Raw genomic sequence first — 16,845 nt, 5'->3', positions numbered from 1 at the left:
ACTGCAGTTCAGCAGTTCAGATTTGGTATTGATGCTTGTGATATCTGAAGGCAAAACCTTTGTGTTACTGTCATCTGCTACAAGCAAATAATAAACAACATTCAATATATGACACATTATCAAAACTTTTACAGACTTGTATATTGACAATATATTGAATTTTTTCACAACATTTATTTCTAGAGCCCATTTTCAAAAGGGTGTAGCTCAAAGTGCTTTGTAAAATGGTAAAGAAAAAAATTAAAATTAAATAATAATGAATAAATAGTATACAACAAATAAATAATGCACTCTTATATTCAATAGCTACATAATTAAGAGAACTGTAATTTTTTTTTTTAAGTTTCTAAATGCAACTGTTAAACTGTATAGCAGACTTCAAAGTAATAACCCCTTTGAGAATCAGTACTGGAAACCAATGCTTTCAATTACATTTTCAAAATGAATGCAAGTTTAGGCTAGGTAGAATACAATGTTCTTTAATTTTGTACTGTAGATGGTCTAATTCAAAACTGTACATTGTATATATCTCTTTAATTTGGACTGACAAGAAATTACATTGGATTAGACTCTGCTTCTGGGAGAGATGGCTTCATAATCCCACTTCCCTCTGCCATTGCGTTTGGTTGTAACTTACTGCACTAAACTTCTTGCCTACTTATCAAGCAACATCAGGTCTATATGAATCCATTTCCTAAAATGGCACACCATTACTTAATTGGCACTCTAACATTATAATTTTTTCTATGCTACCAGCTTATTGTCTCATTTGGTACAATTGGGTGAAGCCTAACCTGCCTACTGTGTTACGAAAAAGACATGCTGTACAACATAGAACTGAAAAATGGACTAAACAAGAAACCTTTCAGGTGTTTCATTGTGTGGTAATCCTTTATCAACTATGCTTTTTGTTTCATTCATGTAGCACTCTTCATGGTAATCATTGGCCTTACTTGCTTGGTGTAAAACTTTTCAACAGCCTTTGAATGTCTGTTTGTTATGTATGTATTGGTCAACACAGATAGTCTACTCCTTGAAACAGCCATTCATATGCCACTCAATATATCATACAGCATACATGATGAACAGGTTTACTTTCTTAAACAGATGTTATACTGGGCGGAGCGCATGGCCTGTGCGAATGAGATATGAGTGCTTGTGTCAGACCTGAGGTTTCCAGAATCCAGGAAACAACAACCCTTTATGGTAACAGCAAAAACAAAAGTCTATGTCCAAATATTGTAGGTACTTAAAATCTGATCTGTGCTTATCAATGGACACTTAATCATCTTACTTTATCATTTTCAAAAGATTTTTGTTTTTTTTTGCATTTGACATTTTTAACAACAGAAAGAGTTCCTTGGTATTATTTTGTTAACATTCCCCTTTCCTTGTTTTCCTTCTGTTTCTACCATGGGTCAGTCTGCAGACAGTGAATTGGGAGAGTCTGGAGGAAAGAAGGAAGCTGTTGAGGAGCCAGACACAGTAACAACACCTGAACCAGAACCACCAAACCCTTTTAGCCAACTTACTGACCAGGAACTGGAGGAATACAAGAAGGAAGTGCAAAGGAAACAACTTGGCATAGAGGGTGAGAAGCCCAGTTGTGACATATACTGTTGCAAATACATAATCAAATTTTGATTGAATAAAATATGCAGTAGCTGAACATTTTCAGATATTAGGTTTACATATGGTGACTAGTGTATAAGAATCAGGCAGGCAAATTGCTGTGGTTGTAATTATAATAAATTAACATAGAATTACATAGGAAAAAAAATATCTTTTCTCATAGTACAGGAATTTTCAAAAGTGTTAAGTGAAGAAAATAAAACAGTCTAATGAAATAATGGGAAACTGTTTGGCATTTAGGATGTGGTCCTGGCACAGTATAATTTGGTTAAAATCCAGGCCTGGTCTCTAAGTATGGAGCTTTTATATTATGAAGAGCTCTGGATTGCTCCTTCATCCCAAAGTCCTATTTAGTTAATCAGAATAGTTTTTGGTGCTGCCAGAATAAGATCTATTACTTCAGAACTAGTAGATGAAGAGTCAATTTTAAAAATGGACTTTTAGCCTTTATTATATTGTATGCCTGATGGTATTAATTATAGCCATAGACCCAAATTCACTTTGAAACAGAACACATGATATCGGAGTAAGTCTGTTCCTATTTAAAAGTTATAAAGTTATATTTAAATGCCAAAATAATATGTTGTGAAAATGTCCATTGCTGCTCCTAAATGTTACATTTGCAAATGATTGCTTCAGTTTGCTATTTCTGATGGACTTGCATGTTTAATCCTCTGTGTTAGAAAAATGCACAGTAAAACTAACATCAATTCAAGAGCTAGGTCGTACTTTTTTAGCAAGTTGCTGAAGTGATGCTCTTAATTTTTTTTCTTTTTAAATGCTTGAATTTTTTTACACCAAATTTGTAAAGATTTAACATTTGTGTCCTTAATACATTCCGTAAATAACAGTACCTTTTGATAAAATACAGTTAGTCTTAAAATAAGCCCTGGGAATCCCATGTGCCTGCAGGTTTTTTGTTCCAACCAGTCAGGCACGTGGAGAGTTATTTTATCTCTAGATGATCTAATTTAATTTGCTGTTTTTTTCCCTCTTGATGTGTAATCAGAAAAGCACCACTGTGTGCTTTTTTACATTAAGAAAACATTTTAGAAATATTTGTAAGCTTGCCATTGCTTTAAATGCTTAAAGGATAAGTTCAGTATTTTTTTTGTATTTCTTTACAATCATGGTATATAAAGTTTGTTTTTTTTAATATAAATTTCAAAAATACTTCATCTGTTCTTGCAGTTTAGAATGGTGGTAAATGGTACATGGGTCCATAGGTGAATGAAAAAAACCTTGAAACTTACCAAATATGTCCACTTTGAAGCAGCAAATGCTTCAATTTAAGAAAATGTGCTTTCCGCATTTATGAGGCATTCTTGTGATAACAAAAGGAAACTAGAAATAATTATTTTATCATGGATTCTTGGAACTATAAATTAAGAATATAATTTCTCTTTGCTGTGTCTGCTCACAGACTTTGTGTGGAATTGACAACCCCAACAAACCCCCTGTGCCAACCTATAGGCCACTTGTTATGCTATTTCTGCTTCTGCAGTTATTTTTTTCAACAGTCATGTTCGGCCATAGCAAGTAATAACAGACAGATGTACTCTCACATCATATGCTTATTTTTTCCAAATGGTGCTTACTTTTAGCTAATTACATTTTGTGCTGTTTTACAAAGTCTTCAGAGAGAGATTTATGCCAGGTGATAGCACAGTAAAAAGAGCACATAGGCGTGTCATTGTATTTTTTGTACAAACAACAATACATCTGAAGTAAACTGATTACACTGCACTTTTAAGAAAAGCCTTAAATTTTTAAAGGAGCCAAACCACCTGCACATCAGTTTTCATGGTCAGCACATGCATGATTAAAAAGAAAGAGGCAAGGGTGTGCAGTGGAGCAGATTGAATCAACACAAAGAAATCATTGACTTTTTGAACGCATGAGGAGTCACTCTTGCTGCTTTTATCATAATACAAGAACTTCAAACAATGTGTTTGAGTGAGTAAGCTCACTGACATTCACTGATATCAATTACCCCATACATGTATGGGGTGAATATGTAAAACTCGTGCAGATCCTGGCGCTGTGATGCAGGAATGACAGCTCTGCATGACCTGGTGAAGTCAGCATGAAAAGAGCTTAGCAAGCAGCATTGACAGTGGAGGGGGTGCGCAAAGACACAGAACTACAGACTACTTCAGATACATTTTTCGTTTGCTAGAGTCCATCAGCCCAGATGTATAGCCTTTGGGAAGGAGCTAAAGTAAAGAGTTGCATAGCCAGGTAGCATACATGAGCGTGCAAAAAGATGAACCACAAAGTAGATTTAGGGCCACCACACCAGCAGTCAGCGTAAAGTCACTAATTCCATTTCTCAGGCCCCGAGTTATTACAATATTCTCTCAGTGAGACATACATTATCGATCCAGCTTCCATATAGTCAAGAATATAGGCAATTGTAACTTTTTCAGTTATTATTGCCTAGTTGTGTACAGAACAGATAAAGAAATTCACAACAGATCATCAACATTGAATTAGGTCATTAACAATGGTTGGCGATGACTTTCCGAGGTGAATCCATGCCCCAGCTTTAAAAGATGTCACAGAGGAAGCTGAGTAAACTGCACAGTCTTCTTTTAAAATGACTGAATGGCACAACAATATTTTGGTTTGTGATTATTTTTTTTCCCTTGTTAAAATGACATGGAAATATGTATGGAATCTCAAAACATAGATCAATACTGTTATTTTTGGCTTGAACAATGAGTGTATTCAGTACGTTTTAAGGTTTTTACTTATTCACTTTGTTCCTTTTAGCCCCATTGTATGCTGGAAGAACAGATAAAGATTTTGTAAAACCTATAAAAAATGCTTCATTTTAAAACACAATTTATGTGGTAAATGAATATCCACCATGATTATTTCTGTTAACTTTTCCATGTTTTCTTTGTAGTTTGCTCATTTAATTGTTGTAGAGCAGATACCACAGCAAATTGTAAAAATGCAGAAAGACTGTTAACTTTTTACTAATGAGTATGTTAGTGTGTCTGATAGCAAATTAGTAAATAATAAATTAAATAACCCAAAAACCTAGAAAAGCAGCTGAAAATTTTAAAAACCAGGTAAAACAACATAAATGTTTGGTAGATTCTAATAGAAATTTAACAAACGTCTAATTTCTACTATGATCCAAAAACACAGAAACTGGAAAATAATAGCTTTCTTATTAAGACTAGGATTCCGATTAAATACAGAAGCTAGTTGGAACAAGGGTACAATTCTTAAACATATAGATTAGAACAAAGAAAACCTCATCCCATTTACATTCATAGGGAATGTGATGAAGTTCCACTCATTTTGTTTATGGCTGAAACATATGCATGATTCATATACACACACATATATATATATATAGTTTGTGTGTGTGTGTATATATATATATATATATATATATATATATATATATATATATATATATATATATATATATACACACCATGATTCTATTTAAAAACTTAGTTGCAGTGTTTTATTAATATAAACTCTTCATCTATTTACTGAGCCTGCTTTATCCAATTTTAGAGTTACAGGGTGCTGGTGAAACTGTACATTCTGTGGATATTGTATCTATAAAATCTGGCATGCACAGAGAGTTTGAAAGGGGCAGGAGCAGGTGCTACAGTCAGGATAACAAGACCCACAAGGCCCGGGTTCATAAGGAAATTAAATAATTCACTGCAGGCTTGCAACTTCAGTTAGATAGAGCTTGCATTTCTGAGCACAACTGCAAGTATTGCATTGATTATTTTAAAATTCTTCCTGGTTTAACTTAATTAAGGTAAAATCCTGCTGCTCCTTTAAGGCAGAAACGTCTTTTGTTATTGCTCCTTTCACTCTATTATGGATTTCGTTCTGAAATAAAAAATGCAAGATTTCCATTTTCTTTGAGAGCATAATGATGTGACTTTGTTACCAATCAGCTGAGCTGTAATCATTTTAACTTTTCTCATGCACCTAAATAAGTTAGTTAGCAATGATAGCAAACTTAATTGCTTTTTAATGTCACTTCTTGTATACAGTAGACTCAATAAAGAATTGGAAATTTTGCATTCATTTTCAGAATGTAATGGACATGGCTACACTTTTCCATCAAACAGTCATCCATATTTTTACTGGCTTATCTATACCAGTGACTCATGTATAAAATTAACAAATAATTTGCTCCATATGTTTGTTGAAAAATATAATCTCTTTAGTTATTGTTTCAAAATATCCACATTGGCCAGACAATGATGTGTCTCAGCTCATAATACTTTGTAGCACAAGGTGAACCACTCTGAGGATATGATTTTTAAATTTGTTAAGGGAAGTGCCTATATCATGGAGTCGCGTGGTTAGTAGGCTTACAGTATTAAAACTACATACTTCAATCAGCAAGCACTAAATTTGTGTTTATTGGAATTTTGAAGCCAAAGGAATATTGCTTTTAGTTGCTACACTGCCATCTCCAGTTTTAAGTAATCACAGAAAGAACTGGCAGTCCAGTTAAATATCTACTTCTGGTTTAGTATGTAAGCTAAGCAATAATGTCTTAATACTTATCTCAAAGTTGGAACACATTTATAAATAAAAAAAATAAATTAAAAAAAAAAAGGAAGGAGACATAACATTGAAGTATCAAGAGATCATGACATTTGGAATTTGACACTTGAAATTTGCATTGATATGTGATCAGATGGACTTGCCAATTAAATGTTACTCAATACTAAGTAATTTTATCCAACTAATATTTCCTTCTACTATAGACTGATGCAAACACAAACATCAATTTCACAACAGCAAATAACACAAATCTGACTGTGTGATTTTCTGACAAACTTGGTTTGACAGTTATGATGTTAAAAAGCTTTAAAGAGTTGCATAAATGAACATATCCTGAACAATCTTTGTATTCACCACTTTATGTTGCACTTTATAATATGTTTACATTTTTATTTTTTAGCATTGATTATAAGTATCGTATGTATTGTATGTATTGTTTGGTTACTGAAGAGAAAATCCAATTGAATACATTTAGCAAATGCAATTGGTAAGGTAAATAAGGGTAGTCCATGATGATCATATCATTCTTTAGAAGTACTATGCAGGAATCCTCCCTCTGTCACCAATGAAGTCGGAGGCAAGAAGTGCTAATTCTCACCTTCAAAAACAGGCCTTGAAAGTAGCAGTTAGAACAAAGTGGGCAGGTGTGCAGGCACTCTTAACATCCCTCACATCTCCACACATGCCTGCATTTCCACTTTGAATTCTGCTCCATCAAAATTTTGGGCAACACAGTTGTGCCTTTTCTGTGATATCTGTTGATGCACTAAAGGCTAATGATATGTGATCCGATGGACTGACACTATCTATCAAGCTTTAAGTATTTGTATATGTATGTACTGTATATATACATTTTGGGAGATCTGCTTTCACTACACAAAGTGATACAAAAGTATGTTTGTATGTTGCATCTTGTACTTTTGAGGGTTTTACAGTAATGATACTTGGCTATTAATGTTTTCTAAAGGTACATTGTAATAGGCATGGTTGCTGCCTAGTTTCTAGTTTATTTTGCTATTTTTTAAACCAGGAGAGGAGGATCAGTCAATGGATGAAGGTGTTACCTCTCCTACAAAAAGTCCATCAGCTGTGGTGTCTAAGAGCCCGATTCCTTCACCAACAAAGTCAAATGGAGGTACGTAAAGGTGATGATTATATAAGATTGCACAGTCCTAAGAAAACAGATTAAATTCATGTAAAGTGTAAATGGGGGGGGAAAAAAAACGAGATTTTGATTTTAATTACTTAAAAAACCAATAAGAAAGAGAGAGAAAAATAAACCACATTTCAATAGAAGATTAGATCAAAATATTTTATATTCCAGTGGTTTACCCTTAAACTTGCATGTTATTTTTTATGCTTGTGTAGGATTCCTAGCTGCAGTAAGGTGCTGGCAGACGGAGAAGCCCTGTAGCTTAGGGGCTGAACTGTAAATGTCTAAGCTGCAAGTTCTGTTCTCTTCCTTGACACACTTTGAGCTGCAAATACTGTGCAATGCACTGAAAATAGGTTGCCATGGTGATTTCTATGAAAATGAAGAATAGATCATTCAATTTATATATAATGAACGATGGTGTTTTATGTCATTTATGTGTGTTCCCCCTCAAATGGATAGTCCAGGGTTTGTTCCTTCCTTGTGCCCTATGATATCTGGGATTAGCGTCAGTCTTCCAACTACACACAACCCCAGGTTAGAAAATATCATGACTATTTACCCCACGGTCCAAGACTGAGATAGACCAAAGAAAGTTACAAGTCACAATCATACAGTTACTTACGTGTTGCACAGTAGCACAATGGTTAGCACTGCTGCTTTATAGATGCAGTTTTCTACTTCAATTCCTGGATGTTGTCCATGTAGAGTTTGCACATTGCCTACATTCCCAAACACATTCAGGTCTGGTTAATTGGCATTTCCAAATAGTCCCCAATATATGTGTAAGTGGACACTATAATGGTCTGCCACCATGCTGAGGACTGTTTCCTGCCTTACACCTGGGATGGACTTAAGCCCTTCGACCCTACCTTGGATTAAGCAGGTTTGAGAATTGCTGATTGACTAACAGTAATTTCACATTTTGAACATTAGCGTCCTTTTTGACTCATTCAGGATTAGACCATGAGTCTGTTTTGTGTGACCTGCAACCTCATAGTTTATAGTCAGGTGTCAAAGTGCACTATCAAATCTTTAGTGCTGGAAGTACCATAAAATAAGATTGTTCTTCCAGTTTGACCAATTTCTTAACCATTCAGTACAAACATTTATAATCATTTTGGTGCAGGAGGGGGATTCCCAATTATAATTTAGAGTGCATATCTGTGTTCTCCTGTCTTCATTGTTTTGTCTTGTTTTGTCTTCCATTTGTTTCCACCTCTCTTTCTTCCTTCCTTCCTGACTTTACTGTTAGGAGTTTCTTCTGACACTGAGTTCTTGTCATTGTAGTAAGTATGAAGGACCTTTTATGAAATATTCTAGAGCGCTTGCTTGCAGAAGAATTTTTATGGCTCCACTACCCTGTTTCTTACTTCCACACATAAGACAGATCTAAAGTATGTTTCTCAAAAAATATAAACTAATGTCAGATTAAGTAAAGCAAGACTCACATTTTCTATTTTTTGTGTGAATCTAGTCCAATTTAGTTCACTTCCTTTTAGGTACATTTAATATCTATCCAGCATATTTAAACATGACTTAGCTTCAGTTAATTCTTTTCTCTTTCTTGCTGTTGTGTAGCAGAATCAGAGCAGCACAGATTTCTTCCAATATTGTTTTTTTTTTTGTGTCAAATACTAAAGTGCATGTCATATTGCTACATTTTCCTATGCATTTCCTCTTAACGTATTTTTATCTGCATGCTTTTATTATTGAATAATATTACTAACTATAAAAGAGAGAATGACAAGGAAGAAGTAGATCAGTTTTAAAAGGATGAGGACTCCAGAATGATTGAACATGCATTATCTTTTTGACAATTTGAAGTTAGAGTTCAAATAAAAGTTACAGGTAAAATCTTTATGAAGATCTTCCAAGTAAATCTTCATCTTCAGGATAAAAGGAGAGTCTGTAAGACGATTACTTTTGCCATCCTAAAATTGTTAAATGCAACTAAATTCTAGAATGTATCCTTTCATAGTAAGTTTCAAGCCAGTCATTAAAGCAGTGTCTTTCTTGCTGGGCGTTTTTATAAGCAATGTACAGTATATTACCATGGAATCGACTAGCAGATTACAATAAGTAAACTGCAAATTCACTGATCAGCACTCTCAGGTTTTTTTTTCTTCAGGTAACATTGCGGGTTCCGTTATTCTAACAAACAAAACACGTTTATAAGTAGCATTTTTATAGATGTTCCTTCCGTGTAATGTTCCTGTTTTAATAACTTACCTGAATCTAAAGGAACACTCGGAATCAAATGTGTGAGACCTTTCCTTTGGGGATACGCTCTGTGAAATTGAACATCAGTGTGCAGGACAAAGTATACTTTGTAATTACCACTCTATTCATGAAAGTCTGGCTTAAGGAAACACGGTCAGGTGCAGGCAAGTTGAAACTGGAGTTTGTTGGTAGTAGTTGCACATTGCATTAGGCATATGGGAAGAAGAAATGAATGTGTAAAGACTGAAGTGAGAGAAAATGAAAACGTAATATTCTGCATGTTATAAGAATGAAATAAACCTCTATATTAGAATAATAAGATTCAGCGGACTAAAGATTTTGTTCATTATTTTGGCTTCTTGGGCTGCTTTTCCCTTTGCTAACCACTATTAATATGTGTGTATGTGGTAAAATATCTTGGTATGTAATTTTCTTTTACTAATTATATGAAAGGTTGCCAACATTGTCTAAAGAATTTCCTGCCAGGAAAGTTTGAAGGTCTGTTTAACAAATATTTAGTTGATTATCAACATCCATGCTCACAGAAGTATCTAAGATGTAAATGTCTGAACAGTTGTATATAGAAAAGAAAATATGAAAAACTACCTGTAACAAAACATAACGTTCAAATGTTTTATGCTCTCATACACCTTAAAGCCTGTTGGCTGCTGGTTGTGTTCAAAGTTCTTGCTGTGCGGAGCAGTTTTTCCACTGAAGAACATCTAGACAAATCTATTCTATCTGGCCATTGAGAGATGAATTCTTCGGTTTGATGCAAGCTCTAGGTTTTTATATTTGTACTATTTTTATGTGTTTCAGCATTCATACGGTCCTGGCAGGTAACAATCTTTAGAAATATTTGTGTACAGGCAATTTGTTGCATTGTAATACCTAACTTCTAACTAATTTGCTTTGATGCAGACAGTTAATTATTGAAGTTATCTGTCCAATTCCATTTACCATCATTATGTGTATAATATTGTAATGGTTTTCTCTCTTTTTGAAACTCCATTATTTAGACAAAGACTCCAAGATGACAGATGTTTCCACTAAACCATTAAAAGAGCAACAGCCAGCAGTATTTAATGGAAAGGAAGAGGACCAGGCTGTAGATGAAGAACTGTCCAAAGGCATGAGGCAACTTTCAACACAAAGTGAAAATGAAAATGAACAGACCAAGAACAAAACTGAATCCGTAACCAGTGGCCCACTATCCCCCGAAGGCTCTCCATCGAAGTCTCCGTCCAAGAAAAAGAAAAAGTTCAAAGCGCCATCATTCCTAAAGAAGAGCAAAAAAAAAAAGGAGACTGAGTCATGAATTGAACAGGGACCACTGGCGGATTTCGTCCATATCTGGGGCCTATACCTAAGAGCTGTTTACACTGTAGCTATGGGCCCTTAAAGTTCCTAAAAATCTGAAAGAAATACAAGCAATTGCATATTTGAGATGATTAGTTAGGCAGTACTTCACTTATGAGCACCCTGAAACTGGTCAAACCTAACTTTTGGGGCGGGAGGGTTTAACATGGAAACTTGCACACTTTGAACTTAAACCAGACTAGTGATGTCAAGAGAAAAAACAAGCTGTTGGGTGTCATGCCTGAACCCTTGGTTTCATTTTAGCTATCTAACCTGCTTAAATGGCTTTGAAGAGCACTGCCATAAACCTGTTAACAGCCACGGAGAGCACTGCACTTTTTATATCAATGTGTGTTTATATATAAAATATAAAGTGAATATATATAGACATACTAGTACACATACCATCCCTTGGAATTGTGATTCCCAGTAGGGTGACTTCTGCGTGAAGTTTTTCTTTCCTCCCTATGTCTTTGTGGTTTTCACAAATGTTGTTGCTTTCCCCTTCAGCCCAAATCCTTTTTATTGGATAGACTGGAGCCTCTAAACTGGCCTGATGTGAGCGAATTGGCTTTTGCTTGACTGGGGTTGACTCCCGTCTTGCGCCATTTGCTGCTCAGAGCGTGACCTGGAAAAAATGAGTGCAGAAAACTGATTAGTGGATGTAAATACCCAGAATCACTTGTTCAAATATGCATTTAATGCAGGATATCCATACTTAACAGGGGGTTTGTGAAATTGTAGGACCGCTAAGTATATACAATATACACACACTCTTGCAACTCCTTTTCTGTTTGTTAAATTATACACAAAAGCTAATTTATTTACAGATTTGTCCTTACACAGTGTCTACAATTTTGTCTCCTTCGCCTTTTCTTTCTTATTTCTAATCATTATAAGGACAACTTTTGCTTATTCATTTGATCAGGGAAAATATTTCACAAAAATCATAGGAAAAAGCAATTTTTTTGTAGTAAACTTTTTAAATAATGTTTTGATATAATTGTTATCTTAATGCTTATTCTTTTATGTTATACTAGGTATGAATTGCTGAAATAATTTCATCAGCCTTTTTCTGTTTCACACATATTTTGGAATATAAAATCCTTACACTTGCTCATCCTTTTTGCAATACATGCCAGATTCTTAGCGTTGGATTGCTTTTATTCTTTTCATACAATGGTTTGGAAACCACCTCCCTGTTAGATTTGTATACTGAATAATGGAATAATGTCCAATAAGGCCCATCACTTCCTGCTAGAATACAAGAGAAGCAACATTTCTTGTAGGTTCGTCATCAGTTGAGATAAGGTGTAGGCTGTTAAAATCCCCATATCTGAAAAGCCCTGGGTAACATTTACAGCTACTAAGATGTCTAATTTTCATCAGTCAAGTACCTGTCTTCATCTGCTGTGCACACAAAGGTTATACTAACAAGGGAGTTCAGCAGTTGTCCAATGTAGACATTCTTGATCCTGGAAATTATTGGATTGAAATGGATCCTTCTGCTGGCCCTACAAAGGTGGAAGTGCTGGCCTTAATTCCCATTTGCTTTGCTAGAGTGGATTGTGATGCTGTAAATGATGTGTGTAAGTTGGATTTTGAGGCAAGCTGATGTGGTTAAATAAGTAGTTTTTTTTTTTTTTTTTCTCATCATTTTCAAAGGAACATTAACCCATTAAACTGTATATCTCAATGGCGTGTCTCTTCAGAAGAAGCAGACCTACTGCTCTTTTGCATTTTAGTAGATTCCACCAGTCATGTGAAAATTTGTGGATAAGTGGGTATGAAAGATGGATGGATATGATGATTTGTATGGAATTTGCATTTTACCCTTTTGCTATAAATTGATGCAGTTATTACACAGCACTCCACCATATCTGCCGATTGGATCATTTTATAACACTGTATATAACTGCTGTCTTTACATGGAGTTGGGCAGTGCACTGTCTATCACGGTCTTCTATGGTGTATCATAGAACCTGCTTGGAGGTCATGTAAAAACAATTTAACTGTATGTAATTTTTTTTTTCTTTCTGTAATACTTTTTGTGGAGTGACATTATTGAATTCTGTGTCTAAATAATATACTCGCACAGAATGTAATATAGTGCTGTATAGGGAAATGGGTGAAAATTTGCTTGGGCTTTGTTAAAGTGCACTATTAACATTAGAAATTATTTAGCAAAAAAATCACCCAAAGGTGCAGGGATATAAAGGCACTGTATTAAGTTATTCAATTTGCTATCTTAAAAGACACTTGACATTGAATAAAACAGACCAAATTAATAATCAAATGCTACTGTGATATCTAACAGAAGAAAATACAAAACCCTGTGTTCCGGTCAGTCATGGGATCAGTCTGTAGTTAGCTCTACACCGCCAAGCCACACTGCCAGCTGTAAATACAAGTAAGTTGAAATAAATATGTAATAGCTGTTAAGTAGATAATTAGAAAAACAAGTTGATACTGTGGCAAATAGAAGTGTTTTTGAAATGAGAATACGCCAGCATGGTCACCCAAATCTCAATGCATCTCTGGAGGTGACTAACACGCATTCTTAAAACATACACGGCTGCCGGATTATACACAGTTGTTCACATGCACTTAATTCTAGGTTGTACATGATTGATCATTTCTTGCTTTAAATTCATCTAAATTCTTCTCATACCAATAAATGCTAACTGAGATGGCTCCACTTGTACAGCCTTATCATTCTGACCACCCTGTTTCCTCCTTTAACTATATAATACAGTAACTCTCCACCCAGAACTTAACTTGTTGGCTTTGTCTATTAATCAATAAAAATAATTTTTGTTAAAGCAAGCACTGACCTTATTCAGCCTGTTTACACTTTTTCCATCTTCTTGGCCTCAGCAAAGTGACTAACATGATGCTATGTGCACCAGTGTGTGATGAAGGCTGAGCATTAAACTTATTTTTGTCTGTAATGAGAACTATAGTATAATAATAAACTGGAGGTTTATTTCAAGGGGATACTGCAGGTGTCACCCAAGCCTGTCAAAGTGTTATTTATTTGGGTTCAGTCTGTGTAGTATTGTCACATAACTGCTAAAGTGAGGCACTATAAGAAACCCTTAAGTAGCAGAGAGCTGGATAGCATCCACGTGTGTCATTTTTAAACAATATTTGTCTAGTACAAGGAAGTGGTGCATGTCGATGTGTGTGAAAGGGGAAAAATGGACAGGCATCTCTTTAATGGTTTATTTGGAGGCTTCCAGCAAATAATAACATTTATTTCTATGGCACATTTTCATACCGAAGGGGTGGCTCAAAATGCTTTACAAAATGTCAGAAAGAAATAGATGCAAGAAAAGAAAAAAAACAAATATTAGATAAGAATAATAATGATTAAAAAATATAAAAAACATCAATACACACAAAGTAGAAATATAATTGGTAGAAAGGCAGTGTCTTTATATGGTAGTGTATACGAAGACTCTAAAGATAAGTCTGATGATAATAAAATAAAATAAAAACCCGGAAGAAGTTGAAGAAAAAAAAAAAATCTGCAGATGTTCCAAGGCCTTAAGTACAGCATGGAAAATCAAATATATTAATTAAAAAAACTGGTAAGCGAGAAAAAACTTTAAAGAGATAAATGCTTCAGACATTCTTAGCTACTGCATGTTGCCATTCTATTCATTGATTGGTTTTAAATGTAAGCAAGATGGCATCTCCTACATGGCAAATGTAACACCAAAGCACTGTAAGGAGGCTTCAGCTGGGTTAGTTGTCTAAATGCTTAAACTCAAACAGGAAGACAATTGTTTATAGTGTCTCTTGGATCTTATAGATGAAAAAAAAGATTTCTCCTTTATAAGTGCCAATGTTTTGTTAAATTCATGAACAAACAGCTTGACTTGTTGACTTAATATGTTTAAAGAAGTTCAGGCTGTTGAACAGTTTCTTAATCACATTCTCAGCTTTCACTTTGTGTCAATATTTAAATGGTTTTACATTTTTATTAGCTTCAGAGAATTCCTAGCATACAAATATTAAGTGTCAGACTACTCACAGTTCCTCCTACGTGTTTGATTAGACATTGTTCCTTAATCGTAATGCTTGTTTCACATGAAATAGTCATTAACTTGCACAGGGCATGTAAAATTTTAAAGTTATATCACAAAAACCATGATACTTGGGTTTTCTTCCAGCAGGGTTCAGGAACTGGGAGCATAACTGAATAAGGGTATGGAAACAGAGGAAAGAAACACATCAGTTTTTAGCTGTGAAAGAGTTTGATGGTGATCCTATCCTCACCATCTCACCATAGAACTTTCTATATAGACCTGAGTATCCCAACTACTCCCAAACATCTCATTCTCACACAGACCAATCAGTTGATTTAAAAATCTTGATCTAGCTTAAATCTTCACTAGGTATGTGCCAACAGGCACGGAGATGCTATGCATCTTTATGCATGATGACACTACTCCACATGAAAAAAGCAGGAGAACACTCATAAGGGTCCAGGAAGTGAGTAAACGATAATTTGATTTGCCTTCTTAATTCCATTTTAAAATTGCCTGGATTAGTTCACCACGACTGTAAATGGGCACGTTCCCCAGAAATATCTCCACTTAAGTGCCTTTAATAGTCAAAATAATGGATGATGAAAAAAAAAAACACCACAAAACAATAAAGACCTAGCGGTTCCTTTCAGGTCTGAGACGTCTCTCCTGCCAGTAGTATACTGGTAGCGTGCACACTTGTTAACCTTCCTATCAAATTCTATCCTTTTGCTCTGTTCACGGTAGTGCAGTAAGTAGGCCAGCATTGGTAGCCCGGGTCACCCCTGCATAAACTTTGCAAGTTCTCCCCATGTGTGCGTGGGTTACCTCCCACTGTCCAAAGACATGCTGGTTAGTTGAATTGGAGACACTAAATTGGCTCTTGTGTGTGTTTGTCCTGCAGTGGACTGGTGCCTTGTCCAGAGTTTGTTCTTGCCTTGTGCCCTGTTCTAGCTGTGATAGGCTACAGCAGCCCTAGCAGCCCTGGTCTGGATTAAGTGAGTTTGAAATTTTACTCTCCTCTCCTGCAGTGTTTATCCATACCAGATTTTTTCTTTATCTGCATTGACTTCTTGAAGGGATTATTAACTTACCTAACTAAAAAAATCTGTTCCTCTGTTGCAGTTGACTTGTGCGACATGTAAGTTCACAAATCAAGTTCGAATCACATAAAATCAACTGCCTGGCATCAGGTCATTGTGATACCCTCTGATGTCACCATCATTTGACAAGTACAGATGTAAAAATGTAAACATTAAGTAAACCACATGCTGTCCAGGAAGACCTATTGGCTCTGAACTGCCTAGACGTGGAAACATCAACACATCAAGTTTAGAATCAAAAGACATTTGATGGTCAAAAAGGAAAACCCAGCACAATTCAGACTGAAGAGCCGGAGGCTGTCCATCTTGCAGCCAGGAGTTTGCTAAATAACATATACTGTAAAGCAAAAAGTAAGAAAACGTACGTATGGCTGAACATTCAGGTGTGTTTGGAGAACTGCTTTGCTCATATTAGTTACAGCATTTTGACTAATTTCATGGAAGAATATAATATAATTTGTTATCACAATTATATTACATATTTTTATAACAGTGTGTCCTATTCAAAAGCAATGACTGTGATTTAAATGCATAAGGATACATAAAATATTTTTTACATTATCAGTTAGCTGAAAATTATTTCAAAGACCGCAGATTCCATCTCAAGTGATGAAAAGGTTCCTGTGCTCTTGTTAGTTGCTGATGGTTGTGGAGGGCCTGTGGCTAATTGGAGTTCAGTTTTCTTAAACATAACATTTTTCAAAGAAGTACCTGATGAAGATTTAAAATCTGTTGTGAAGCATCAAACTAAAACTGTTGACTGCATCAGAATATGGTAGAC

At 35.2% G+C, this 16,845-nt stretch overlaps 1 protein-coding gene across 2 annotated transcripts in view; it reads left to right on the top strand.

Moving 5' to 3' along the window:
* Positions 1-13,919, top strand: part of add2 (adducin 2 (beta)) — a 66,816-nt gene extending 52,897 nt beyond the window's left edge. Inside the window, exons 14-17 of one of the 2 annotated variants that reach the window (XM_039768430.1) lie at positions 1,423-1,591; positions 7,223-7,327; positions 8,601-8,634; positions 10,588-10,687. In XM_039768430.1, coding sequence (XP_039624364.1) covers positions 1,423-1,591; positions 7,223-7,327; positions 8,601-8,634; position 10,588 — 309 coding nt within the window. In that variant the 3' untranslated portion in view covers positions 10,589-10,687. Of the gene's footprint in view, positions 1-1,422; positions 1,592-7,222; positions 7,328-8,600; positions 8,635-10,587 lie in introns of both variants that reach the window. The other variant, XM_039768429.1, reaches the window with a different exon arrangement.
* Positions 13,920-16,845: the final 2,926 nt, after the last annotated feature.

This window comes from Polypterus senegalus, chromosome 11 (assembly GCF_016835505.1).
Source record: "Polypterus senegalus isolate Bchr_013 chromosome 11, ASM1683550v1, whole genome shotgun sequence".
NCBI lineage: Eukaryota > Metazoa > Chordata > Cladistia > Polypteriformes > Polypteridae > Polypterus > Polypterus senegalus.
The sequence above is the reverse complement of the archived record's forward strand: the minus strand, read 5'-3'. Positions and strand labels throughout refer to the sequence as shown.